A 27,266-nucleotide genomic window follows, 5' to 3' on the forward strand; every position below is an offset into this window, starting at 1 on the left:
CCGATAGACGGAGGCATCTCATCTTGATGCTTTGATAGATGAATTTTTAGACAGTTGCGTTGGAACCGATGTTAGCTTCACATCTCGGCGCTTTGATACATGTTGAACTCTTTAACAGGTGAATTGAAACCAATGTAGTGCCGTATGCTCAGTGTCATGCAACTGCGTCAATTTCTGCTCAGCACTGAACTGGAAAGAAGATTTGAAGCAGAAAAATAGGAAACAAAATATCGCCTGCATTTCAATGTGTGCCTCCATGCCACCACCAAAATGCCTAGGGAGCAACCATGGGTAGATTACAAATGCACTACTGGTGTACAAAGTTCCAGGATTCGGACTTCCCATTTAAAAGAGCAATTGCAAGCCTTAATACATTGCAATCACTGAAGGAGGGTCTGAAAATTTTAATACTAGTACTACGGAGTACAGACTATGAATGTACCGAAGGCAGAATCATTATATGCAGCAATCTTTTGCTGCTTCACATCTTGAAGAAATCTTAATAAAGAATGAGTAACACTCCTATTCTGGCATTTTAAAATATAATCAGCAGCCCAAACAATTGCCTATGGAGTACACCTACTAAAGAATTCAACATTGTCAGGTAAACATAAAATGAATTCACTCTCTCAGAATAGAGGGGTGAGGCAAAGAACAATTGCTAAAACATCTATACCCACAACTCAATGCGGCAAGTTACAAGCCAACCCGTTATGTTCTTGCCAGACATCTGACTTCAATACTTATACGAGTCAATCACCAACCAGGCAGTTAAATGGAACAAAGCAACTCTTACATATGACAAATTTCAGAACGGATCCAATGGCAAAGCCTGGTGAGCCTCCCTATGTACATTTGACGCAGCAAAGTCCCCCATTTGCCAATCCTAATCAGCCTTTTCCAAGCATGAAAATATCAATTGCGTATACCTTTAGGCAATCCGGAAAAAAAGTTCTCAAAAGACCCATCCCCCACCTCAATTGTTCAGCCAGATTCAATTTCAGACATTTTCTGGATTGCCCACTAGGGTATGAACCAACTTGGTCCCAGAGGTATCAGGCAAGAAAGGAAATCCTTGAGTTATGCTATTTTGAAGACTAAAGCAATATTTACTTGAAAAATAACTGAAGCAACTATCAAGAGGGGCTTCCTGTCTCATCGTCACTTGACGTTACAGGGTCTGAAACTTCAGCAAGGGCATCAAGCATGTTTATGACTTCAGCGGTATCATCCAAATAATATTTTGCCTTGCTCGGCTTTTGTCCGACCGTACAAGCGTACACTGACGTATTCGCTGACAGTATACCACTGTTCATCGCACTCCCAATGATCTCAAACATGTCTTCATCAGATCTATCATCACCAACACAGCAAACAAAATCAGCACGCTTTCCATTCTCCGCCATTTTGGTGAATATCTTCTCCGCAACTAGACCTTTACTTACACCCTGAAAGAAATAAGAAAAAAATAAAGTCCAACATTAAGAACGAAGCCAAATACCAATAGTGAATTACACGAACTTCATATTGCAACATCTTAACTAACTACCACATATTACTCAGTTACCAAGTATTGGATGTTCCAATATGAAAATAGCATTTGTGAAGAACAAAGTACTCTGCTTAAGATAATCATAGCAACAATGTAGCAAACCATAAGGAAGATACAACCAAGGGCCATTTAGCATTTGATGCGGGAAAAGCAAAATCTCTCCCTTAGCTAGTCTACTGTTTGTTGATAAATAACTCCAGCTTTTCCCCACAAAGTCTTTCTCCAACAACCCACACTGTGTTGCCCAAGCTCTTCATCACAAATCCCTCAGCCACAAAGGCACTAACTCTACCCTAGCCCAGTTCCCACTTTCCCAGTCATCCACCTCTTCTTCACCTCCCACTTTCCCAGTCTCGAAATATCTCTCCCTCTCCCCCATCCTCCTTCTCCTAAAGACTTGATTCACACACAGAGCAACATTCCAAGAAAACAGAGCATGTCATCAAGGCATGCAGCATAGACAAATTAAGATGATGATAGAGGTATGATGGAGTTTGATTTAGAATAATATTAGCATTAAACGAAGTATATTTACATATAGATTGGAAATTTCACGTGAAATCCCACAGATCTAATTTTGTACAATATATACGCCTAAATTACCTTTTTTTTTTTTTTTTTTTTGAAAAACGCCTAAATTTACATGCACAAGGAATAAATGTGTTTTTTTTACTTTCAATTTACTCTAAATGAGGCAGAAGGGCTTGACAATCTAGTTTGTTGGCATAATTAATCTTAACTTCAAATTTTGTTTTGTTGTATTATGTCAAATATTGTTGATGTGTTGTTATGTTGTACCTTGTATCATTCACTGTACAAATTCCAAAGTTTTGAAATTGATATTTACGAGATATATTGCATAATTAAAGAATGCAGAAGAATCCTATGAATTTATACATATAAATAGTATTAATATTTTGTTTGTACTACAAAATACTTGTAGAATAATTGATTCAATAACTCAAAACTATATGAATGTTTAAATCAATAGAACAAAATAATAAGAAAATGTATTCCAATAGTTCAATTAACAACAGAGAGGAAATTAAATCAATTCATGTATTTTATATCAATTCATGTATTCATCAAATAGTACTGAGTGATTACGAATCTTTTATATAATTTAAGAGTCGGTTAACTACAGCCCTCCAAAAGCCCAATTCTTAAATCTTATGCATTTTAGTGTTTTTTTTAAAAATTTTTTTTGCTTTAACCTCCAATTAAGAACTTCCATTTATTTTTGTGCTATAACATACAATTAAATAACTTCCATTGCTACAAAATTTTTTTTTTTTATAACTTCCACATCTCTTATTGTTTTTCTTTCTAAATACATACATGCTACGTATATACCGTGCGTTAGCACGATACACTCTAGTTAAACTTAAATTGTCAGTGTAAGTGAGTAGAAAAACAGAGCTACAAATCTTTAGATATTACTCGTACCATTCAAGTTATCTAAACTTACCGTTCAAATTAAAGCTATTCCTAAAAGTTCAAACATTCAAGAGATAACTAACTGTGATTTTGTGTGATCCTCTCAAAAATCAATTATTATGGGGAAGTTAAGAAAATCCTATCAGTGATATTTGGATTTGATTCTTTTATTTATCCCTGAACCCTTGATGACTAGTTCCAATAACAAAATCTCTAAAGGTTGACCTATATTGAGGACCATGCATAGAATAAAGTAGCCACTCATATGGATATATAAAGGGAATGCAAAGTTCACAGTTGACAAAACAAATAATAATGAGAAATATGTTGTTGACGGAACCCACTGAACTGTAAATTGTTACATTCACTAGAGAAAATATCTAGATAAAAGAGACTTTTGGCAAATTTCATTAAGTGTTAAATAGTTATGAATTTCATCATTGTACCCTGAATATGCTGGTTATTTGTATTAAGCATAAGCAAGTACAGCTAAGAATAGAAAACTTAGTATTGGAGAAATCAATCGTGTACAAAGATCTAACATAAGGATTCAAATGCAGTAGCATTATTGTTGACTTTCACAAAATCCAAGTAAACTCACTGCCTAATGCCTAAAGATGATTTTGTTTAAAATACTTCTGAATAAAATGAGAGATTTTGTTTTAGGGAGATGATAGTCACAAAACAGCAAGGATTTAAATATGGATACAGCAATAGCATAATAAACTAATATGTGGCTGTAATGAACATTTTGGTGGGTTTATACAGTTTCTTATAGATTAGTAGTGCTTCATCGTATATATAGTAACTAAACAACATGGAGGGATTTAAATTTTTCCAAGCCACCTAGAAATTTTCAAGTGGGAAAACTGATTCCACTTCAAAATCATATACAAGTATACAATAAGAGGATCTAGATGATTCCTTCTTTTTCCCATGAAACCTTGTTTTCCAATATCTAAATCCAAAGTATAAGCAAAATATGGGCAAAAAGGCATTAGAGAAACTTCATTGCTGCTGACTTCAAAAGTTTTCAGCACTCATACCTTCCTACAACTAGATCCCCACAATACACCTTAAAGACTAAAAATTCTAATGTTATGTCATAATCTATTCCCAACTTATGTCTGACTGGCACAATATTTTGTCTACATCTTTCCGTCATTAGCTAACTAAGATATGGAGTTGACAATTCATATAGTAAATCATCAAAAGCAGATGACATGATTAACTAGAACAGAAATATGAAGCTGAAAATAAGTTAAAGCAAAGAAGATACCTGAGGCTTGACTTCAACAATATGCTGGCCACTTTTTACAGAAACAGGCTCATTTGCTAAAACACTTTCTAGATGATCTAACATCTCCTTTGCTTGACAAGACCCAAAACCTGGGTCAGCATCTCTATAATGCCAGACCAAGGCACTCTCCTTAGTTTCGATAAATGAACCATCTGTTGCTTCAGTATAAAGCTTCATGACAGGTTCAGCTATCTGCACCCATCCAAAATCACAATTCTGACCGCACATTTCCCATTCATCTTCCGCACTCCATCTAACCAAGTATCATATAAATGCATTAGTAAAAGAAGCACAAGAAAACACACAATCATTGTTACATACAGGTGCAATATGAGTACCTCATAAAGTATCCATGTTCAGCTGCAATGCCAACCTTTTTGCAAGGTGAAAACCATTTTCCTAAGCTATCTTTTCCTCTTCCGCTGACAATAAAAACTGTGTTTCTGGGGTCTGCAGATAACAAGTTTATGATACTTATTACCTCTTGACTGGGCTTCTTGTCAATGGATGTCTGCGGCATCATAGTGCCATCATAATCCAATAGAATGGCCCTGCTTTTAGACCTAGAGAATGCTGAGACTATAGCATCAATAGTCAACTTTCTGAAATTAGGGTCAAGTGCCACTACCCTAAAACCAAAACCCAACCCAATCCCCCAGCAGCGTCGCCTGAAATGGTCCCTGCAAGTCCTCTCAAGATCTTGGAAAAAGCTTCTTGACCAGAATGCCACATCATGTGTGCAAACATATCTGTAATGCTTCTCATGGCGCAGCTGCTTTTCAGCATCATTCATAGAGATAGCCTCATTCATAGCCTCAGCTGTTGCATCCACATTCCATGGATTTGTCCGGATAGCACCACTCAGAGAAGGAGAACAGCCTATGAATTCTGACACGACCAACATACTCTTCTTGGGGCTACTAGATGATGAACCAGATGAAGATTCAGAAACCCCTTGCCTGCAGACAATGTACTCATACGGAGTAAGGTTCATTCCATCCCTGACTGCAGTGACAACTACACACTCAGCAACAGTATAATATGCAGCTCTTTCACTCAGGGAAACTGGTCTATCGATAAAAACAATGGGTTCATAGCCAGGACGTCCAAAGGTTTCATTAATTCTCTTACAGCTAGCTTCAATTTCAGTCTGAATCTCTTCGAGATCCTTCCCTTTTCCTCTGGAGGGATTTGCAATCTGAACCATAACTGCTTTTCCCTGCCACTTTGGGTGTAGCTTCAACATTTGCTCCATAGCTAAAAGCTTCAAGTTGACCCCTTTAAAAATATCCATATCATCAACACCAAGCAGCACAGTCTTCCCTTCAAATTGCTGTTTGAGCTCCTTCAATCTCCACTCTTTATCGGCAAGCCTCAAAACCGACTCAATCTGACCCATATGTATCCCAACTGGCATAATTTTTATTCCAACAGTCCTACCATAATATTCTAATCCAATATATCCCCTTTTCGATTTATACTCCAGGCCTAACATCCGACTACAACAAGACAGAAAATGACGAGCATAATCAAAGGTATGGAATCCAATAAGATCAGCATTAAGCAATGCCTTAAGGATCTCCTCCCTCACAGGCAAAGTCCTGTAAATCTCTGAAGAAGGAAACGGGCTGTGAAGAAAGAATCCCATCCTCAATTTGATGAATCGTCTTCTCAAGAAAGTTGGCAAGACCATCAGATGGTAATCATGAATCCAGACATAATCATCCTCAGGATCAATAACCTCAATCACCCTCTGAGAGAAAATTTTATTGGCAGCCACATATGCTTCCCACAATGACCGATCAAAACGCCCACCATGACTAGCCGAAAAGGGCAGCATATAATGGAAAAGAGGCCATAAATGATGCTTGCAGAACCCATGGTAAAACTTGGTATGAATATCCGGGGGCAAGAAAGCCGGCACACATTTAAACTTCTCCAACAAAATCTGTGAAACATCATCTTGTTCATCCAAGTCCACTTCCACCTTCAAAGACCCTACATACAAAACCTCCATTTCCTCCGGCAACCCATGCTTCAAATGCAACAGTAACGAATCCTCGTCCCAACTAAAACTCCACCCCTTATTATCCGGTCTCCTCTTCGCCCTCACCGGTAACTGATTCGCTACAATGATCACACGGTCTTGTACAATCGAAGATGGTACATCAGATGATACACTATTCGCCTGATCATCGTCTAGCTCCGATATCACTCCCGCCACCGTCATCACCCTCGGAAGCCGCTTTTTCTCCCGCCCCAACCCCATCGCAGGAAAATTCCCTGAAGCTAGATCTAAAAGATTGGTATACGATCTTGACATCATTTTGTCCCCCTTTTTTTACGAATTCCAGTTCTTTCTCTCTATTCCTTCAAATCAATCCACTAACAACAGTAACAACTACAGATATCTTTTCCCCCAAATTCCAATATCGCTTCCTATATACACAACTACACAAAATCCAAATCAATTTCCAATTCAATAAACATTCAAATTCACTCAACAAATCTCATTTCATCCAAAAATGATCCAACAAAACAAGCTAAAATCAAAAAATCAACAAAAATCTCAACAAAATTACATGAAATGCAACAAAAATGAAGACCAAAAACAAAGAAAATTAACACTGACCTTGGCGATAATATCCAGAAGATCTAAAACGATTGAAAAAAGAAGATTCAAAAATCCTAAAATTTGCAGGAAGAACAGATCTAGGGTTTGTTCGTTGTTTAACAAAGAAAAGAGACCCAAAGTTTATTTGTTATTAAAAATTGGATTAAATAAATTAGAAATTGTTGTTGAATTATTATATCCAGAAAAAAGAAATGAGGAAAAAGAGTTGCTTTTAGAATATAGTGACGGAAATGAAGAAAACAGGTGATTTGAGGAGATTAAAAAAAAATTAAAAAAAATGGAAAACGAAAGAGGATAAGGTTGGCCAGCTTGACTGGTCCGGAAGTCCAGCTGGCAAAGTTGAATTGTCATTATGTCACGCGCTTTAAATTGTGATCATGGGTTGTTGGGCCCATTGTTTAGTCGGGCTCGCGTCTTCGCCACGTCATCTTTTTTTTTTTTTTAAAGGTAGAGGGAGGACTTCAAGAAGCACGCGTAACGTAATGGTCAAAGACGGCAATTTATGACGTAATCTAGATATGCAAAACATGTAGTCCTTCACGTCCTTGTTAAGTTTTTTTAAAAAAAAATAAATTGGGTACTCCATAGTAAGGAAGTCGAATGGAGGAATTATTCGTTGAATATTAGAAATTAAGGGTCTGTTTTGATTTATTAAACTAAATTGAGTTGAATTGAATTGTTTATAAAAAAAAAAGGAAATTAGAAACTGAATTGAACTGATTGGAGCTGAACTGGACTGAAATTAAGCTAAACAGAACAGGCTTTAAGTTAGGCGCATTGTGGAAGGATGATATATAATTGAAAATGTGACCACGATATAAGTTAGGCACTTTAACGCAGTTTAGTCGTGCTTTTAAGACTGGCATGTTCAAAGAATTCAAATATGAGATAAATATTTACGAATGTGTTGTATTGGGTTGCTCAAGACGGACACGACCGCACAACACAATCCTACTTTTAGGTAATGCCTTTTCATAGTGAGTTATATTTTCATATGTTATACGGAGTAGTTCTTTTTTTTCTTAAAGTCATGCTACTCAAACTATTCATTTTACCTCAAAATACTTAGATTAAATTAGGTATAAGTTATATCCTACAACACTTAGACACCTTACTTTTAGTTCAAACAACTTATGGATTTTTTTTTCACAAAAATAGTTAAATCAGATATGGGTACCCCGCATTTAAGTAACATAGGTATAAAAAAAAGACTCAAATTCATAATAGTTCAAGGTAGAGTTTGTATAAACGCAATTGTGTACAATACATGTTTTTTTTCCCCATGTACAAGACATAGTTGTGTATTATGGAGTAGTATGTAGTATTATTCATACTAGTTGGTAAAACAAAATTGAAGTTAAGTTTCTACCATAAATATCTAGAGCACTCACGACAGTGAGCAAAAATATGCTCACGAGCATTTTGATGAACAAAAAGCATAAAATACTTCATCTCATCAATGAGCATAAGTTAAATGCTCCATCATTTTATAAAATGCTCATACTATGAGCAAAATTTTACATGAATAGTACTAGTGGGCCAATGTTGAAATTCATTAATTAAAAGAATACTTCCTCCGTTTTCTTATACTTGCAACAATTTGACTTTTACACTATTTATGTACTCCACTTTGACTAGTTTTGACAATTTATAGCTAAAAAAAATATAGTCATGTGGGATATTGTTAGATTCGTCTCGGTTTATACTATTTTAATATCTAACATTTATAATTTTTACATATTGATAATTAAAGATATAAACGATTGAAATAATGCATCGACAAGCGTAAAAAGAGAAGTGTTGCAAGTAAATAAAAACAGAGGAAGTATTAAATATGAATATGGTAATGTGTAAGAGGGAAGTAATGTTTGTGGGGTATTAAAAATGGTAGGAGAGAGAATGACGAGCAAAATTATTTGTATCATTGGTGGGATAAAATATGACCACCAAAAATGCTCGTGAGGAAAATAAGATCGAAGAGGAGAGAATGTGAGTAGAGAGAGAATGAAGAAACAAAAAAAACGAACATTGTTGTGAGTGTTTTGTAAGGCTTTGTTTTGATTTTTATTTTTAAAAAGGAACTAATTCGACCAATCTTGAGGGTTGACTTTATAAAATAATTATTTAATTTGGTTGTTTAGCAAATAAACCTTTTCCGAAAGACTAGTTAAACTCTCATCAACCTACTTTGAACAAATAAAATGAGAATTGAAGTTATTATTGTCGAATGTACGTGAACGAAATTTGTCAACAGATGGAGGTAGAACACTTTGTAATGGTAGAACATAAATAATTGTGCAATTAATACACTTTAATAATGAAAAATACAAATTAAATGTGCATGCATATAAATATATAATGCATAGACAATTGTTGTTAGAAAGAAAGTGACAAGTTTACTTATTGAGTGTTTTAAAATACTCATACCTATATATAGGAAGTATATGAACACGATTTATTCAACTAGCTTTTCGCCATAGCATGTATGGTGTTTATGTATAAAAGGGTAATCTGTTAGGAATTGATAAAATATTAATAGCTATTAAAATGAAAATGCAATATAAATATGCATCATAATACTACGTAGTTGATACTTCAATAGTTGAGAGGACAATAATTTATAGATGAATCCATCAAGGAAGAATGCATTGAGTTAGTTTATATTGTATATGAAAGATCGATAGTTCATTAAATTCATACTATTTTTAATACTATTTTATTTTGTGTGTAAAGAGAGTTGCAAGGATGATAAGTGTAAAAGGATTTGGATTCAAGTATTTAATACCGCCTTCAAGGTTTTAATCAATTAAGCTAATTGATACTCACATTGTTTAAGAGCAATTATTGCTCTTTGTTTCATACACTTTGGCAAAGTGTAGGCACATTATGAGAAGTGGGACTCCTTTTAGCATTAAATAAATCTAATTTAACTCATTGGCTTGTATTATTTGCATGTTTGATGTCATATGTTGAACCAAACCACCTCCTAAGAGGTATGTAATGGGTTTGATACTTCTAAGTAAAATTCATAAAACTAACCCAACCTAAAATACCCAACACATACTAAAATTGTACATAGCATTTGAAACCATTACAAATCAAAAAGTACAACTAAAATTAATTTATTCACCATAATAAACTAATAACTAATAGATTCGAATTTAACAAATCTTAACATATTTTATATATTGAACAACCCCTCACTCAAATACGGCAAATACGAGTTATATTAACCAACCCAACATACTCGATAACTCGACCAGTCGACCCCATACGATCTGATAGCACTAGCCGAAGCCCAGATGAGTTACAACCCATCGAACCCTTAGTCCCTTACCATTCATTGTTCATGGAATCAGCCCCATACCACAGATTACGACTTACGAGCAGTAATTAACTGATTATGCATCCTAATTTTATTTTTTCTTTCCTTTGTAAAAAGAAATACGTAGTAATTTTTTTAGTGAGCATCTAAAAAATTGGGGGGAGAAGCGCAAAATCGAAAACAATCAAAGCTCATCAAACTTGAAGAAGAAGTGAGCATAAAATTGAACAACTGCAATCTGTTATGAAATCAAAATCAATCCAAAATCACCAGATCCAGGACATTTTACATCCCCAGTACATCAAATCTGCCATTCCCAATTGAAGAAAAAAAGGGGTTTTTGATCAAAAATCAGAATCTCAGAGGAGAGAGAAAATGGGGTGGGGATGGTCAATAATGGAGGGAGTAGTAATGGTGGGTTCATTGGTGTTGCTGGGTTGGGCAGGTTTATGGTTCTTGAATCGTAGATTATACAAAGAGTATGAAGAGAAAAGGGTTCTTGTTCAGATCATTTTTAGTATTGTTTTCGCTTTTTCGTGTAATCTTCTTCAGCTTGTTTTGTTCGAGATCATTCCTGTTCTTTCCAAAGAGTAAGATACTTTTATCGTGTTGTGGGTGTCGACTAGTTTAGTTGGTTAAAGTCTCGGGATGATATGGGGAGGGAAGTGGGGTGTTGAGTCGAATCCCGTCTACATTATTGTCCATTGAAATTGGAAGTAGTTCTTATTGTTGTGTGTTTTGCTGCAGGGCTAGATGGATGAACTGGAAGCTGGATCTGTTTTGCTTGATTTTGTTGCTGGTTTTTATGTTGCCGTATTATCATTGCTACTTGATGCTTTGTAATAATGGTATTTAAGCTCTCTTGCTTATTTTGCAGTTCTTTCCTGTTATATCCAGATTTTTTTTTGCTGCTTTTCGTTGTCAATGTTTTAGAAAGTAAGAGTAATGATACAGTGCCATTTATTAAGCTATTATTGAATGAAAAAAGTTAGGGATTAGTTATCTATACTTTGATTTCAAATGTAGCTAGTTGTTACAAAATTTGATTTACACTGTAAACTGTAAATAAATTTAACAGAAACACACATTTAAAGAATGTGTCTAGGAGGGAAAAATCTGATTTAGCTGCTTCCGCTCTAGTATAGTTACTATAGTATATAAGATGTTATACTGTTTCTAAACTAAAATGTGTATAGGTTATCCTCCTATGATAACTACTATGGAATGACTAATCGATTTTACCAGGTTTAAGAAAGGAACGAGCTGCACTTGGGGCTATATTATTCTTGTTTGCTTTCTTGTATGCTTTTTGGCGAATGGGCATCCACTTTCCCATGCCTTCACCCGACAAAGGTAATTGTTGCAGTCTGAATTTCCTGTTAATGCTCTGAAATTCTGTATTTCTGTGTATTCTTTTATTGCATATGTGTGTTTGCTTGCTTGCTTCTGGATGAGACTCCTCACTTTTCTCATATTGCAGCTTTTCAATATCAAGGCATGCTTTAGCTGAATTGTTAATATAAGTTGCCTTTTCACCCCCTTGGCTGTATGCCTGTACTATAGTGCTTTATGCCTATATGATTGTTGCATATCTTGATAATTTGATTTACAGAAACCGTCAAGTTTTGATTGTTGCTGTCAGGGTTTGGAGAAGCAAGGTTTATGCAGACTTAGTTAAAACAGTATAATTTATGTTGTAGTGTTGGCATTTGAATGGTTAGTTATAGATGGGAACTTTCACCACCAACTATTTGCTTGTCATTGAGACCTGGAATACCATATAGTTCATTAGTGAAGTTTGCAGAGTTTTGGTTCAGTTCATTTGAAACAATCTTCTTTTGTATAAATCCCTTCGAGTTCTTTGTGTTTTATCCTAAATATCCCTGCATATCCTCCCACCACAGGTCTTAGCAATAAATGGGATTAGTATGAGCTAGATTGGGTGTCAATGTGACTAGCCACCGATGCCTTGTGGATTCCATATCATATTTACAGTGTATATTGGAAGCCAGCTCTAGCTGAAGGCATTAGTAGTGAACCCCACTTTATGTTTAAAGCTCCGCATTTAATTGAATTAACATTTCTTTCATGGGAGAGAAGAGATACCACTTGAACAATATGTAATTTAATGGTCATAGTTACTCTCCCACTAGTGTCTTATTATGAATGAACAAGATGTGATTTTTAAGGTTGACTTCCATAGTTCCATTACAATGGTCTTTAACCCATGAATTTTGTTTTGTTTTGTTTTTTTTTTCTCCCCCCCCCCCACACACACACTTTACTGTAAAAAGTTGAGAACCCTTGTAAACAATTTGATTTCTCATGTCTCAGGATTTTTTACCATGCCTCAGTTGGTTAGCAGAATTGGTGTGATTGGAGTGACCGTCATGGCTGTCTTATCAGGCTTTGGGGCTGTCAATTTACCTTACAGCTATCTGTCCCTTTTTATCAGGTGTGTATTAGTTTCCTATATACAACTATTTTTAATATTGAGAGCTTTATCTCAAGGGTTAATGTATGTTAGGGAGATTGAGGAATTTGAAATAAAATCCTTGGAGAGGCAATTGATGCAATCAATTGAGACTTGTGTTACCAAAAAAAAGAAAATCATACTTTGTCAAATGGAGATGGAGAGAAGTCAAGTATCAGAAGAGGTATGTCAAAATATACATTACTGCTCCTTTATGTTTAATATATTACTCCCTCCGTCCCAATTTACTTACCCCATAGCCATTTGCACATAATTTTATGCAAGTGAAAAAGTAGATGGAGAAAATTGGTGAATGAGTGTGGGACCCAAATTCCAAAGACGAAATAGAGAGAATATTTTTTTGAAAAGGAAAATGGGGTAAGTAAATTGGGACACCTTAAATAGGAAAATGGGGCTAGTTATTGATAATACCTGCTTTTTCTGTTGTCATCATTTCTTCTTAAATGTTTCACGTCTTTATAAATGACTTTGAACTGTGAAGGTTTTGCACTTCTTTTGTTGCTCTTTACCCTTTTTATGAATAGATGGCTGCCTAGCTTTTTAGTACACGTTTTTTTTTTTTTTTTTTTTTTTTAAATTTTTTTTTTTATTACTTGACATTATAAGCTCATCTGCTTTATGGCATGAACAAAAGCTGCACGAGGTCTTTCTCATGCCTGATTAGAATGTGCTTAATTGTTTTACTTCGCATCTTTTTTTTCCTTGCTCTATTTGTCCTCCTAAGAGAGGATGAAAAACTTTATTGCTGATTTGAGAGTTTTCGATACGCAGTAGATTGTAAAAGCCGAGAGTCTTGATTTATGATCATTAGCTTTCCCGGATTGCTTATTTGGCTCACTCACATGTCATTTTGTAGAAGATGAATGCTAGATCTTTCCTGAAGAGAATTGTTGGAACAGTTGTGAGATCTGTGCAGGAAGACCAAAGGGAACAAGGTTTGTTGCTTGTACTTTTGTTTACCTTGAGCTTATTATCATCTAGTAGGTTTGATTGGCTGTATAGTTGGCTTACAAGTTGGCCAATTCAATTTTTTGCCATGAAAAATTTAATACAGATGATGCATAAAGAAACTAAGTCTTGGTATACCACCAGTTTGTAAGCTGGCTTGTGACCTCTGATTAATTAATGTGAAAAATGATTCAGTTCCTTTGCATCTATTCTGGAATGTACTAATACTTTGGTTTTAGTGTTTTGGGGTGTAGGGGTTGATTTGATCCCACTTTGTAAGTGTATGTCTCTGCTGACCAGTAACTCTCAAGGACTGAACAGTTTTATTTAAGTCTCTTACATAAGCTGTTGTCCGTTTATTATTGAGGGGAAACGTTTTACCAACTTCAAATATTCCATTTTCAAATATATTTTCTGCACCAAGGGCTGTATATTTACCTGGCTAATGGTTGGCTGTTGGGATTCTTGGGAAGCTTCCTGCTAGATGTTCTATACTGATTGAAACACATTTAAAGGGATTTTGATTTTTTAAACGTATTTCAACAAGAGAGATCCAAAGGAACTGGATGTTTAAATCAGTTTGTAAATGGCTTTATATGCGTAAGGAGGACTTTTTTTTTTTTTTTTGTTACTCGTTCTGTAATATCCCATGAGGAAAGAAATGAGGAAAAACATTTTCATGCATGGTTTTCTGTTGTTGATCAATTTTATTTTAAAACTTCTTTTCCTTGTGAAATCTGCATGTTATAAGGTTCCTCTCTTATTTTTCTTCTTCTTTTTTTTTTGTTTGTGGGTAGATATAAAAAATCTGGAAGCTGAGGTACAGGCTTTAGAGGAGCTGTCAAAGCAGCTGTTCTTAGAGATTTACGAGCTTCGCCAAGCTAAGGTATGCTCTGGTCACTTTACTGTTTCACTCAGCAAGTCAACATGCTTGTGTACCTTATCATGCTATTGTATATCATTTTATCATAGCTATAATTCGAGACAATCCTTCTCTCACTAAAACAGTAGGTTATAGGTAGCTAAGAGGAACACTAGGAAGGAAAATGCCAATAAATTCGGGAAACTTTAAGATATGACTGAATCGGTAATGGCCAAAGTGAGAATCACCAATTACAGTCTAGCCAACATTTGAGAGGTTGGTGCTCCCCCAAGTCATAATTTTCTCTTTTTTTAATACCCCTCAATATGCATCCTACCTCCTATTATTCCCTCAGCATTGCCTGACTTGGTTTCTAAATCAACACTCTCTTCTCCTTCAATAGTAGATTATTCCTATTTTAACTAACTCTGGAGAACATTCCTTCTACTGCCTTCCCCTTTCTTTTAGTATAAGTACTAGGGTAGGAGTCTGATCGATTTTTGCAATTATGCATGTGTCCTTTTAAGAATATACTTCCTCCGTTCTAATAATATTGCAACAATGGGACTTTTGCACTATTCAATACTCTTGTTTGACTACACAATATGATTCATACGTTAAGTAAAATCTAGTCATTGGGATCTTGTTAGATTTGTCTCAATGTCTCATAAAATACTTTCACAGTATCAACTTTTTATAAATTTTACTCTTATATAATTATAGATATTTAACATATAAAATGTGCTTTGGGATATGTAATTTCATCCTTGTTGCAATATTATTGGAACGGAGGAAGTATGTATTTTCTTTTGAAAACGTTTTTAGATTATTGTAGAATTGAAAATCTGACATATGTAACACATTGCGAGTAACTCATAAAGCCGTTAGGTTTCATAGGTTTGTACCTTTAGAAATCAACCTATGCTCTTGCTACAAAGAGACTTAAAGCATTAGAGATCTTTTGTGTTTGTGAGTCCTTCTATGGGTATCAGAGGTTTGAATAAAATGTCTTTCTTTTTCTCTTCCTTCCATCCATTTATGCTCTTAATGATGAAACCTTTGATGGTATTGAACTTTTAATGCTTTTTTTGTTGGGTTCTTTATGGTGAACGATGCTGTTTTATGTCCAATCTCCATAGACAATCCTTGATTTTAAAAAGTTTGCATCATAGTTAGTGATTTTCTCTATCCAACAAAGTGCTAAGATTAGCTCACGGTTTAAGAGCATCTTGGAGGAAGGCTACATTGTGCAATGAGCATCTCAAAGTTGCTTATTGGATAAACATGAGCTTGTATATTTTGTCATAGAAGTAATGGTGGATTTGAATAAATTATTCTAGCTACTCTTTATTTGCAAAGTTTCTTGCTTTTATAAGTTACTATATATTTATTCATTTCAAGAGCTAGCTTATCAATTGGAAACCTACAACGTTCCTAGCTTGAAACCTACAGAATTGTATGTAAGCCACAATGCAGCTAGATTGCACCCCCTAAAAAAGAACATTAACTTTCAGGGATGGAATGTAACTGGTAATTTTCTTGCCTCATGTATGCTTGTTGAATTGTGATGGAACTTTAACAAGTATGATGTGCTAAAAGTAACTGCTTGAATGTATCTATTCTAGGGCTATGAGCCAATGAGTTAGTCTTAAAATCTTCTTTTTTGTATGAGATAGTAGTTGGGCCTACTGAGATGTGTCTTTGATAGTTCGAAAGCTGTTTTTCTGATCATTTCCTCCGTTGTTTCAGGAAGCTGCAGCTTTTTCTCGAACTTGGAAAGGCCACATGCAGAATTTTTTGGGTTACGCCTGTTCAGTCTATTGTGTCTACAAAATGATTAAGGTAATGCATTATTTTCCTACTTGTTTAACTTATCTTCTTCTGATGCACAATTGTCCTAACATGGTGTTGCTAAATTGTTCGTGGTTCATATTGAAACTTAATAGGGAATAATCTTGGTATAAAATGAGAAATAGAGTAAAGAAGGATGGACACTTAGATTGGAAGTAGTGAAACTAATTTATTAACCTCAAATGCCCTATGAAAAAAAAAAGTTGACGGTGATAGAAAGCTGGAAATAGGAAAGAGGATTTTGAGAGTGAACATGGTCTTTGAACTTTTTGTATTAGAACTATGTAGCATTGCAGTACTCTCTAAGAATCTTGTTATATAGTACTTCAGTACTATGTTGTTTTTATTTTCTTTCTTTCTTTCTTTCTTTCTTTCTTTCTTTCTTTCTTTCTTTCTTTCTTTCTTTTTCTTTCTTTCTTTCTTTCTTTCTTTCTTTCTTTCTTTCTTTCTTTCTTTCTTTCTTTCTTTCTTTCTTTCTTTCTTTCTTTCTTTCTTTCTTTCTTTCTTTCTTCTTTCTTTCTTTCTTTCTTTCTTTCTTTCTTTCTTTCTTTCTTTCTTTCTTTCTTTCTTTCTTTCTTTCTTTCTTTCTTTCTTTCTTTCTTTCTTTCTTTCTTTCTTTCTTTCTTTCTTTCTTTCTTTCTTTCTTTCTTTCTTTCTTTCTTTCTTTCTTTCTTTCTTTCTTTCTTTTCTTTCTTTCTTTCTTTCTTTCTTTCTTTCTTTCTTTCTTTCTTTCTTCTTTCTTTCTTTCTTTCTTTCTTTTCTTTCTTTCTTTCTTTCTTTCTTTCTTTCTTTCTTTCTTTCTTTCTTTCTTTCTTTTCTTTCTTTCTTTCTTTCTTTCTTTCTTTCTTTCTTTCTTTCTTTCTTTTCTTTCTTTCTTTCTTTCTTTTCTTTCTTTCTTTCTTTCTTTTCTTTCTTTCTTTCTTTTCTTTCTTTCTTTCTTTCTTTCTTTCTTTCTTTCTTTTCTTTCTTTCTTTCTTTCTTTCTTTCTTTCTTTCTTTCTTTCTTTCTTTCTTTCTTTCTTTCTTTCTTTCTTTCTTTCTTTCTTTTCAAAGTTATTATTGTATGATGCTTTGTATATCTGATTGATCTCGTTGTTCCGCAGTCTTTGCAGAGCGTTGTCTTCAAGGAGGTAATTGTTCTGCCCGACTGGTTTATATTGGGTCTTAGAATTAGCTGAAATGCAGCTAAGACTTTTTTTCCCTCCTCACAGGCTGGTTCAGTTGACCCTGTCACAAAGACAATCAGCATATTCCTACAATATTTTGATATCGGAATCGATGCCACGTTATTATCCCAGGTGATTTTAATGAACTCTTGACTTATTGCTTCCCATATATAAGTATGTTATAACCTGAACTGCCTTTTGCTATTGATTAATTTCATGGCCCATACTCCAGCCCATTTTTTTTGTCCAATATTTGGATAATTTTATATTTTCTACTAGTAAGTACAATTATAGTGATCATGATATCAACAAAACTGTTTAATGATGCAATATTACTGGCACTGGTTTCTAAGAATTAGGATTTTATTTGTAGTACCTTAAAATACATTGTCAGCCTGTTTGATGCGATAATACTAGCAGTGGTTTCTAAGAATAAACGGTGGCAATAAAAGTGGATTTATATTGTAAATTTGTTAGGAGAGCATCATGGAAAAATCCACGTCTACTTTATAGTGAGTGTCCACCCACAACTATCCCTCAATTTTTCATGGAGCTCCATCACTTATTAATTTTGATTTTTAATGCAATAGCTAACTTCTCTATGATCTATGGACACAAATTTAAGAGAAACTTATATTGGATGGAGTAATAGTAGTTTTTTTTTATTAATTAATTTCTTTATTTGATGATAGAAAGATTTAGTATCAGTTTTTAAATTTCCTTCTTTATATTATTGTCTTGATAAATTCTTTTTTAAAGGAAAAGTTTAGGTCTGTTCGTGAGCCGAGGCTTTTGGGCCATTATAATTTCTCATTTGTTTATAGGATGAGCCGATGAGATGTTGAAATTTACAAATAACCAAATGGCCTAAATTGATGTTTGCCCAGATATTCATGGTATATTCAAATAATTGTAGTTCTGACGTAAATCTGAGTTAGATATCTAAATAACCTCTGTAGTAAATATAAATTATATAGCTGAATTGTTTAATGTTGTATTTATTTATTTTAATTTTGTACATCTTGACCTGGCATATTTTCTATAATGGTGTAAGTGTGATGGTGATTTGTTGAAATTCTGTATTAATTTCCTTTTCCGGTCTTTTATTGTGCAGTATATATCCCTACTATTTATAGGGATGTTGATTGTCATATCGGTTCGAGGATTTCTATCAAACCTCATGAAGGTAATGTTATTTTCTATGCTTGTTATATTATGTAGTATGGATGCTCATTTATTTGTGGCTGCATCTAGTGAATCTAATGAATGAAGTTATATGCTTTTATCTGTTCAGGAATTTTTCTGCTTGTATTAGTTTAAAATCCTAGACATAATGCCCTGTCAATTTTGATCTGTCTGTCGGGCTTCATGGGCATCCACGGTTTGTTTTCTAACTAGAAATATTCGGTTTTTCCAGTTCTTCTTTGCAGTTTCCAGAGTTGGGAGTGGATCTTCAAGCAATGTTGTCCTATTTTTGTCAGAAATCATGGGAATGTATTTTGTCTCATCTATTCTTTTGATAAGGAAAAGTTTAGCAACTGAGTACAGGTAATTATCATACTAAAAGTGATTGTATTCTGTTTTTGTTATTAAGCAAATATACACATTGTCTTTGATTAATTGTTGTAAATTCAGTGATTTGTTTCCCCGCATTTGCCATTATTCTCATCCTCTTGAGGACTTTCCCTTGACAAATTTATTCATTTTTTTTTTTTATCTTTTCCCCTTTCAAAACTTTCTTTAACCACATGCTCTGTAACATCACAGCTAAATTTGCAAGATAGTTCTTTTTTTCCCCCAAAATCCTGATGTTCTTAAATGTTTAGAGACCTAGAGCTACATATGTAATGTTGCTGGAAGACCTCCACATATGAGTTATGATCACTTTGAGAACTTTTTGTCAATATTACTAGTGGCACTAGATTTGCTGGGTTCAATCAGGGTGAAGTTTGTGTGTGTCAAAAGTTCAAATTATATACTTGAGATTCTAGCTGGAAGTGTCAGGTTATAGTGGCACTTGACATGTTTTGATTTGTACATTAGTAATTTTACACGATAATATTAGGACATGGTTAAACGGGTCCTTTTTGTCAAACAAAATTTATTTATTGATTGATTTACGTTCCCCATCTGTTATAGATAGACATTTATTTACTTATTTATTTATTTAGTTTGGTGGAACATTTAATCATTGCTGAAAATTGATGGTATGTTGAAGTTTCTGGTAAGATATAATGATTTACCTGTGGAAACCATCAAAAAGTATTAGGATAAAAATTGTAACTTGAGGATGGTTTTGATAGCTTAGGGATGCTTTCTAATTGAAGACCCTACTTAAGGTTAGTTTCCTCGTAATCTTGACAAAGTTGCTATGTTTTGCTGCCATTTTCTATAATCAGCTAATCCATTTGGTACTTTAGCTTAGTTATCCTAACCATTAGCGACACACCGTTATTATTGGCAGATAAATAGCTTATCTTATATTGTATGTGAATTAGCAGCTACTCCACAGGCTATGCAAATCAGGGCGGTAGTTGGACAGTCTCATAGACACTGTTTTAGGGATTTCTAGATAAACATTTGAGGCTAGTATTATATGTTATATCATATACAACTATTGCCTAGTAACAGACTAACAGTAGGCAATTGTAATGGTTCTATACTTCTATATGCTAGGAAGCATCTCCTATTGTAAAATACACCTTGTCTACGAGTAAGAATTTTGGGCACAATCAACATTTGAAGATTTTTCTTCTGTTTCCTGTACATTGGTCCCATATCGAAGGAATGATCAGGGAGGTTTGCATTCATTTTAATTATTAAGAAAATTGCAACATTTTGATCGCTATATGGTGCTGGCTAGTGAGGAGTTATATTTTCTTCTGCAAACTTAGGGGGTGACTTTTGAACTGCTTCATTTCAGGATGATAATAACTGATGTATTGGGAGATATACAATTTGATTTCTATCATCGCTGGTTTGATGCAATATTTGTTGCTAGTGCCTTCCTTTCCTTGCTTTTGCTTTCTGCACATTATACATCTCGCCAAGCTGACAAACATCCAATTGATTAGGGGCATGTAAGTCCTTCTGACCTTACAATTTTTTTCTCTCTCTTAAGCTTACACCATAGTCCCATGTTCCGTTTGTTAATTTGTGCGCAACTTGGCTTGTAGGTCTTGTATACTTGGCTAAAGTGTGGATGTCTCTGATCAAGGTCACCCTAAAGTTGAGAAACAGGTATCATCATGGGAAAGAAGAGTTCAGTCATATGATGGTAAACTTGGCCTTTATCTTTTGTGCATAGATCGATACGAGGATATTGTTTTAGATTTTTTTGGTGTTTGGTACCCAGAGATCTTTCCGGGTATTGGTTTAGGGGAGCCTATCACGGGTGGCAGTATCCAAATTGTTTCCGTTGAAACCCAGTCGCAACATGCTAGCTTTGATGTGGCAGTAGCAGCTTTGGTGGATAGTTCATATGTAAGGTGTTGGCACCACCATTGACATTGGAGGGTTCACGCAAAAGGAGCTAACACATTTATTGGTGCACTAAAAATTCCATGTAAATCTACTCGATTTTTTCTGAAAGAGGTGTTGCATCAAAATCATGATTTGAACACTTGAATTCAAAATTAATACAAAGTATATGATAAGTGTTCAAGTTATTCATCATTAATGTTGAGTTTGTCAATTCAGCCAGACAGTTGGAACTTGTTCCCACAGATTTTTGAAATGTCTTTTTCCAACTGAAGCCAATAATGTAATGGCAACTTAAATCACCTGTAGATATTCATTTCATGGCCTACATGTATCACTATCACTATCATACTGAGATTGTGCTTGCTCGAATTTATCCGAAAACCTGAACAAGAGCCCCTGGACTAGATCTACTATACTTTTCCATTTGGTATACCCAAACTCCAAAGATTTTAGTCACTGATGTACCCTTGAAATGAAGCATGAGAAAGCCAAGAAGGCCTACGACAGTGTCAATATAGTGCATCAATAGAAGCTACCCCCTCATCTGAATATACTATCCCCCATGTTATTTATCCACGGTTTCTCTCTTATGTAATCTACATATACTCGCTTACAGTGTGTTAAGAGGGGTAGAGGGCATGGTTCAACCTTTTGATAAATTAACAAGAATCGGCAATTAATATTTTTGAGGCAAAGGTATGACAATCAACCTATCACCAATTGCTATTACACAAATTACTTGGTCGTGTAACTGAAATCTTAGCAAACTTGAGAATATTCAATAGCAAAAGACATAACAATATTTGTCAGCAATCAAAACAGCTAGCATGTCTAGCAAAAAATCCATGAAAACCTCTTACTGTAACCAGAAACAAATATTGCAGACTCTAAAAAGCATAAATAAAAAGCGATCCAAGTAAATCAACAAGTTTGATAACTACACATTTGTGCTTTTGCACTCTTGGATGCTGCTTCCAAAGGGAGTCGATTCCAGAACAAAATTTTATTCCATCTGCAGTTTCAAGCCCCTCCAGCCGAGTTTCCCCTTATCTGTGCATGCCTAGCATCTTTACTTCACACCATAGTTGTGTAAAAAGGCCTTCTCATATTATCAGTATCAACTACACAACTTTAGAGAGTAGCAAGAAAACCAACAGCTTCAAATCAAAGCCAAAATTTGTGTTGGCTTGGCATAACCACTGCTTACTTCAAGATTCTGCATGAAAAAAAAAAAAAAGTCATGCAGATTTCAGAAGATGACAACGTTTCCATTCATTTCATAAATAATATAACTTCACCTTGAGGAGATCGTGGACTGGCTGAGAAGTCCGTAGTAGTCATTGGTACGGAAATGGAGAGCTGTGTTGTGGAGAAAGAAACCTGGTTGGCCCTCTCATCTTCCAAACCAGACCATACCTCCCTGGTATTTGGCCACTCCTCAAAGAAAGGGTGGAGAGAACGATTGCCTTGTTTCACAGACTGCGGTTGGCCAAACTCACAGTTGATAAAAGAGCGGTGAGAATAATCGTCATGTAATGAGGAATTATCCATCGGTTTTGATTGAGAGAGTGATGACATCTGGGGTGACATTGAGGGCCACGTATTGTCCAAAGCTGAGTCCATAATGAGAGATCTGTTGCCACCTGAGCATTGAGAGAAGGATCTATTATCACCAGCCTCAGGTTTTGACCCCTGGAGGTGCCTGCATGTTTCCATCGGTAATGGTTAAACATCGATATGTATAGAATTTTTATGAAGCAAGCAAAGGCAGATAGAAGGTAATAAGAAAGTGATGTTTCCAAAAAGATTAAGTACTCTATCTGCTTGAAATTAAGCCGTTAATCCTCACTTTCATATATCTCCCAAGATATCCATTACCATAAAAAGCTGAAAATTGAAATAATTCAGCTTCTTTCTTACACACATATCCCACAATATCCACCATATAAAGCGGAAATTTGAAACATAAGAATTATTTAAATCTAAATTAAATAAAGTGACTCAGGCAAGACTTAGGAGGCATTCTGCAAGCACAACAATTTGAGACACAGAAAAGCACTTGGTTGACATATCTTGGAGTTAAAACAATGCATGTCTCACAAAGCCAAAAGAAAGAATATAGATGAATGAAGAGGAGGAATGGCCCTAATTCAAAGACAGCTACACAGTTTTCTGCCCCTATTATCATCATCTTCAATAACCTCTTTCTTCTCTGCTCAAACTGGGAGTCCTGAGCAGCAATTTTTTTGCTTGTCCCCGGCTGTTTTTTCATTCTGTTAAAACCTTTAGGCTGTACAAAGAGGACACTGGAGATAAAGGCAGTGCAATTTGTGATGAAGTTATATAGAAATGACAGTTTATGATAGTATCAACATTGAAGCTAAATCAATTGCATTGTGAGTTAGGGAAGGGGGTTATAAATCCGACTTTCAAATTAATGGTCTAAAACTGTCAATTAAGTAGAACAAGAAAGTCTTATCTGTTTCTTGACTATAACTCAATAAGAATTGCGGAACTGTGGAAGGGCAATCTAAGAGCCTTAAGTCTGAGCCTAATTTGGGTTTTCTGTGCGAGTCTTCTCTCTGAAGTAGTGGTGAAAATGAAAGTAAGAATTTAAGCAGGTGAGGATTAATGAGTGCTGGGAGCATGGGAAAGTTTCTCCGATGTTATGTGATATGGTGATGGAGAGTTTAAAATTAACTTTCAACAAAATGAGCAACTTTTAAAGAACACAAAATTACTTAAAAATTATAGGAACAACATTCTTAGATCAGCACACACTAAAAAGACCAGTTCCAATAATATGTAAATGCACATCGAAATAATACACATCGCAAAGCAATCATGTATATATACAGTAGCCAATATTGCCAAATAAAGAAAGCCAATGGCAACAGTTGTATAGTGCAATAATGATAATGGTACCATAGAGCAAAAGGCATCAAATTACTAAATTAGTATGGATGAATGTATACCTGTTGTATTGTTTGGTGGGAATGGCATAAGGGATAGAATCCAATTGAAATTGTGATTGATTTGGATTCGAAGTTGGTGAAGCAGCATTACTAGCAGATGCAAATGCATTGAATTTGAGGGGAAGGCTTTGGTTTAGAGACGACACAGAAGCCGTCGTCGACGAAGAGGAGGAGAAAGGATTGGATTCCACATGCTTTCTTGAACGGCTGCGGCCACGGTTCATGTGGCGCTCGCAATACTTAGAGTCCGGGTAGGCTTCTTTGGCGCACCGCCATTTCTTACCATCAGTTCTTCTACATCTACCCGGTTCGGGATCTATCTTCTTTCCATAACCAAGCCCAATTCCAATGCCATACAAAGAATTCTCTCTACCACAATATCCCACTGCATCAGTGCATCCCAAACCAAACCAAAACAAACAACATCAATAACTATCAGCCAAAAATTTCATAAAATCAAATTAAATTAGTGGGTATCTCAGTATATCTCCGCAACAATCAACCAAAACAAACATCAATAACTATCAACAAAAAATTAGATAAACTTAAATTAAACTCAGTGGGCATTGCTGTACATCCCCAGCAAACCAAAACAAACAAAACCAATACTGTCAGCCAGAAATTTCATAAAAACGAAATTACAATTAGTGGGCAACCCCAGTACAACCCCAACAATCAACCATATCCAAAGCAAACAACATTAATAACAATCAACCAAAACATTCATTTAAAAAAATAAAAATAAAATCATATTAGTAAATATTCCAGCACAATTCCAACAAATCAAAACAAACAAATTCAATAACTATCACCCACAAAATTCATAGAAATCAAATTAAAATTATTAGGTTTCCTACTATCTTCCCAACAAACCAATACCAACAAAATCAATAACTATCAACCAAAAATTTCATAAAAATCAAATTAAAATTAATGAGTATCCCAGTACAACCCCAACAAGCCAAAACAAACAAAACCAAAATCTATCAATCAGAAATTTCATAAATACCAAATTCAATAAAAATAAAAACTTTATCAATTAGAAAATTTGTAAAAATCAAATTAAAATTAAAGGGTATCCACTACATCCCAACAAACCAAAAACAAACAAACAAACCCAAACTTTATCAAACAGAAATATCACAAAAATAAAAAATTAGAAGGGTTTAATTAGTAATATGTAAAAGTACAAAAAACTCACAAGTAGGGCGATGGAAAAATGCAGAAGAAGAAGTTCCGAAGCTATTTTGAATAGGAAGAACTAGATCTGGTGGAATAGAAACTCCAGCAATTAAATACTTGTAGATCAAAGCTTGATGCTCCAATTCTTGCCACTGCGACACTGTAAACGGCGAAACCCCTTCTGATCCTCCTCTATTCATACTTAAACTAAGGTTGTCGTTCTTCTCAACGTTTACGCTATCGTATACTTACACTTATTGTTCCGTTCACCGTAAACGGCGAAAACCACTTGATCAACAGCTCATTCTTGTCAATCAACTCAAAGAACCAGACCAAACTAAACCAAACCCAGGTTGAATTTGCAGAAATTAGAAGAAAAAAAAGTTGGATTTTTGGTGGGTTTTTTTAGTTGATTAGATATGTATAATCAAATCTGGAAAAAGTGGTACAAAGATTCAGAGAAATGAGGTGATATTGTTGTTTAAGAAGTGGATAAAATGGGAGTATTTCAGCTTAGTTGTTAGTTTGACCTCATGAAAATGAAACCCTTTTTAAGGAATAGTTTTTCAGCATTAGTGTTAATAATGGAAGTACAATTTAGTCAATTAAATTTTCATTACGTATTCAACGGCTTCTGGGTTTGTTTCCGAAACCCTTTTGATTTTTTTTGTTTGGTTGACAATTTTTTTTTCAAAAAGCAATAACTTCGTAAGGCCAATAGGCTGAATGTAAATACACTACTCAGCCCGTCCAATATCGACTATACTAAGGGTCTGTTCTCATTGATTGAAATGAGTTAAACTGAACTGAACTGAAAGAGAAGGAAATTAGGAGCTGAACTGAACTGAAAATAATCGTATGAGAACATGCCCTAAAAGTGATACCTTTTTTCCCCTCCAAAAGAATTGTAATCTCGCCTATTTCTTTTTTTTTTAATCACCGCCTATTTTTTTTTTTCTACCATTTGGTTAATTAGTTTGATATCCAAGTTTATCTAATCATTGTTACAGTAATAATTTCAATTATACGCAATATTTTGCTTCTTGTGGTTTTTTAATTTAATTTTTAATCACTTCCCTATTTTTATAATATCAACCATTTTTAACATAGATGTACTGAGTTAACATACACGAGTACTACCTAGCTCTATCTATACTGTTGACATATATCCATGTAAAGCTCCATAGAGTCAAGTTTGTGGATGGACAACTAGGTTAATGTTAAACTCTTGAAGGGTGATTCTTAATACCTGAAATCAAATCCCTTTTCATGATTTGTTTTTTGTGGCTCTAAATACATAAATTAAATACTACCTTCGTTTCATAAAATCTGCAACAAAGGGGCTTGCACACTTCCCAAAGCAAAATTTCTTAAGCAAAGATTAGTAAACAATAGGGGATGTGATTAATTGGATGAGAGAGAAAATAACCCCACCACAACCACCCAAAACCCAGCCAGCCAACACACACCACCACCAGACCACTGCACTAGACCACCAACGAACGAAGCCCCACCTCACCACCACCAATCAACTCGCACCACCTCCCTAAACCCATCCAACCAACTCGCACCACCACCAAAAACCCACCCAATCACCAACGAACCAAAACCCCAACTCACCACCAAAGAACCAAAACCCTCACTTCCACCACCAACAAACCCACCCAGTCGCACGACCACCAAATTGCAGACCCCCAAATCCAACCTAATCGCACGACCCCCAAATCCAACCAAATTGCACGATGACGGCTTTGAAAATGGTGAAAGAGGCGGCAAATTGGCAGGGTGACGTGAAAGGGGTGAACGACGACGATTTTGAACAGGGAAACTGAGGTAGCGACTGGTGGTGGTGGTTTCGTGCTGTTGATGGTGGTTTCGTGTGCTGTTGGTGGGAAATAGAGAGACTTGATCTGAGTGGTGGTGGTGGTGGTTTCGTGCTGTTGGTGGTGGTACAGAGGGAGGAGAGAGAAAAAATGGTGATGTTGGTGGTGGATGTGGGTTGTGAGGGAGGAGAGAGAATGTGGGTTAGGGTTTTAATTATAGATAAATTAATTTGG

General features: G+C 35.1%; 3 protein-coding genes across 7 annotated transcripts; 1 reads left to right on the forward strand and 2 right to left on the reverse strand.

Annotated features, from left to right (window-relative positions):
- Positions 1-344: 344 nt before the first annotated feature.
- LOC110693049 (probable alpha,alpha-trehalose-phosphate synthase [UDP-forming] 7) lies at positions 345-7,163 on the reverse strand. 2 transcript variants are annotated; one of them, XM_021870174.1, is made up of 4 exons: positions 6,922-7,163; positions 4,628-6,728; positions 4,269-4,542; positions 345-1,448 (listed from the first exon to the last, which is right to left on the reverse strand). In XM_021870174.1, exons 2-4 carry the CDS (start codon positions 6,613-6,615, stop codon positions 1,137-1,139), a joined length of 2,574 nt encoding a protein of 857 aa, XP_021725866.1. In that variant the 5' UTR covers positions 6,616-6,728; positions 6,922-7,163; the 3' UTR covers positions 345-1,136. The 2 variants fall into 2 exon arrangements, with proteins under 2 accessions (XP_021725866.1, XP_021725865.1); XM_021870173.1 differs by having other exon boundaries at positions 4,628-6,740.
- Positions 7,164-10,210: 3,047 nt separating this feature from the next.
- On the forward strand, positions 10,211-21,239 carry LOC110693050 (GPCR-type G protein 2). Of its 3 annotated transcripts, none has more exons than XR_002505548.1 (15): positions 10,211-10,839; positions 10,997-11,097; positions 11,495-11,602; positions 12,584-12,704; positions 12,777-12,906; positions 13,600-13,678; positions 14,489-14,577; positions 16,303-16,395; positions 17,507-17,533; positions 17,615-17,701; positions 18,684-18,755; positions 18,987-19,117; positions 20,493-20,649; positions 20,746-20,846; positions 20,925-21,239. XR_002505548.1 is itself a non-coding variant. In XM_021870175.1 (14 exons), the coding sequence occupies exons 1-13, from the start codon at positions 10,625-10,627 to the stop codon at positions 20,641-20,643; spliced, it is 1,404 nt and encodes a 467-aa protein (XP_021725867.1). In that variant the 5' UTR covers positions 10,211-10,624; the 3' UTR covers positions 20,644-20,649; positions 20,746-21,239. The 3 variants fall into 3 exon arrangements, 1 of the variants encoding a protein (XP_021725867.1); XR_002505549.1 differs by having other exon boundaries at positions 20,746-20,809; XM_021870175.1 differs by having other exon boundaries at positions 20,746-21,239.
- Positions 21,240-21,701: 462 nt separating this feature from the next.
- LOC110693051 (growth-regulating factor 5-like) lies at positions 21,702-26,783 on the reverse strand. Of its 2 annotated transcripts, XM_021870177.1 has the most exons (4): positions 25,229-26,782; positions 24,028-24,412; positions 22,351-22,754; positions 21,702-22,268 (listed from the first exon to the last, which is right to left on the reverse strand). In XM_021870177.1, exons 1-4 carry the CDS (start codon positions 25,407-25,409, stop codon positions 22,261-22,263), a joined length of 978 nt encoding a protein of 325 aa, XP_021725869.1. In that variant the 5' UTR covers positions 25,410-26,782; the 3' UTR covers positions 21,702-22,260. The 2 variants fall into 2 exon arrangements, with proteins under 2 accessions (XP_021725869.1, XP_021725868.1); XM_021870176.1 differs by having other exon boundaries at positions 21,702-22,754; positions 25,229-26,783.
- Between the last annotated feature and the right edge of the window lie 483 nt (positions 26,784-27,266).

The sequence above is a fragment of the Chenopodium quinoa genome, unplaced genomic scaffold (genome assembly GCF_001683475.1).
Source record: "Chenopodium quinoa cultivar QQ74 unplaced genomic scaffold, ASM168347v1, whole genome shotgun sequence".
In the NCBI taxonomy this organism is placed as follows: domain Eukaryota; kingdom Viridiplantae; phylum Streptophyta; class Magnoliopsida; order Caryophyllales; family Amaranthaceae; genus Chenopodium; species Chenopodium quinoa.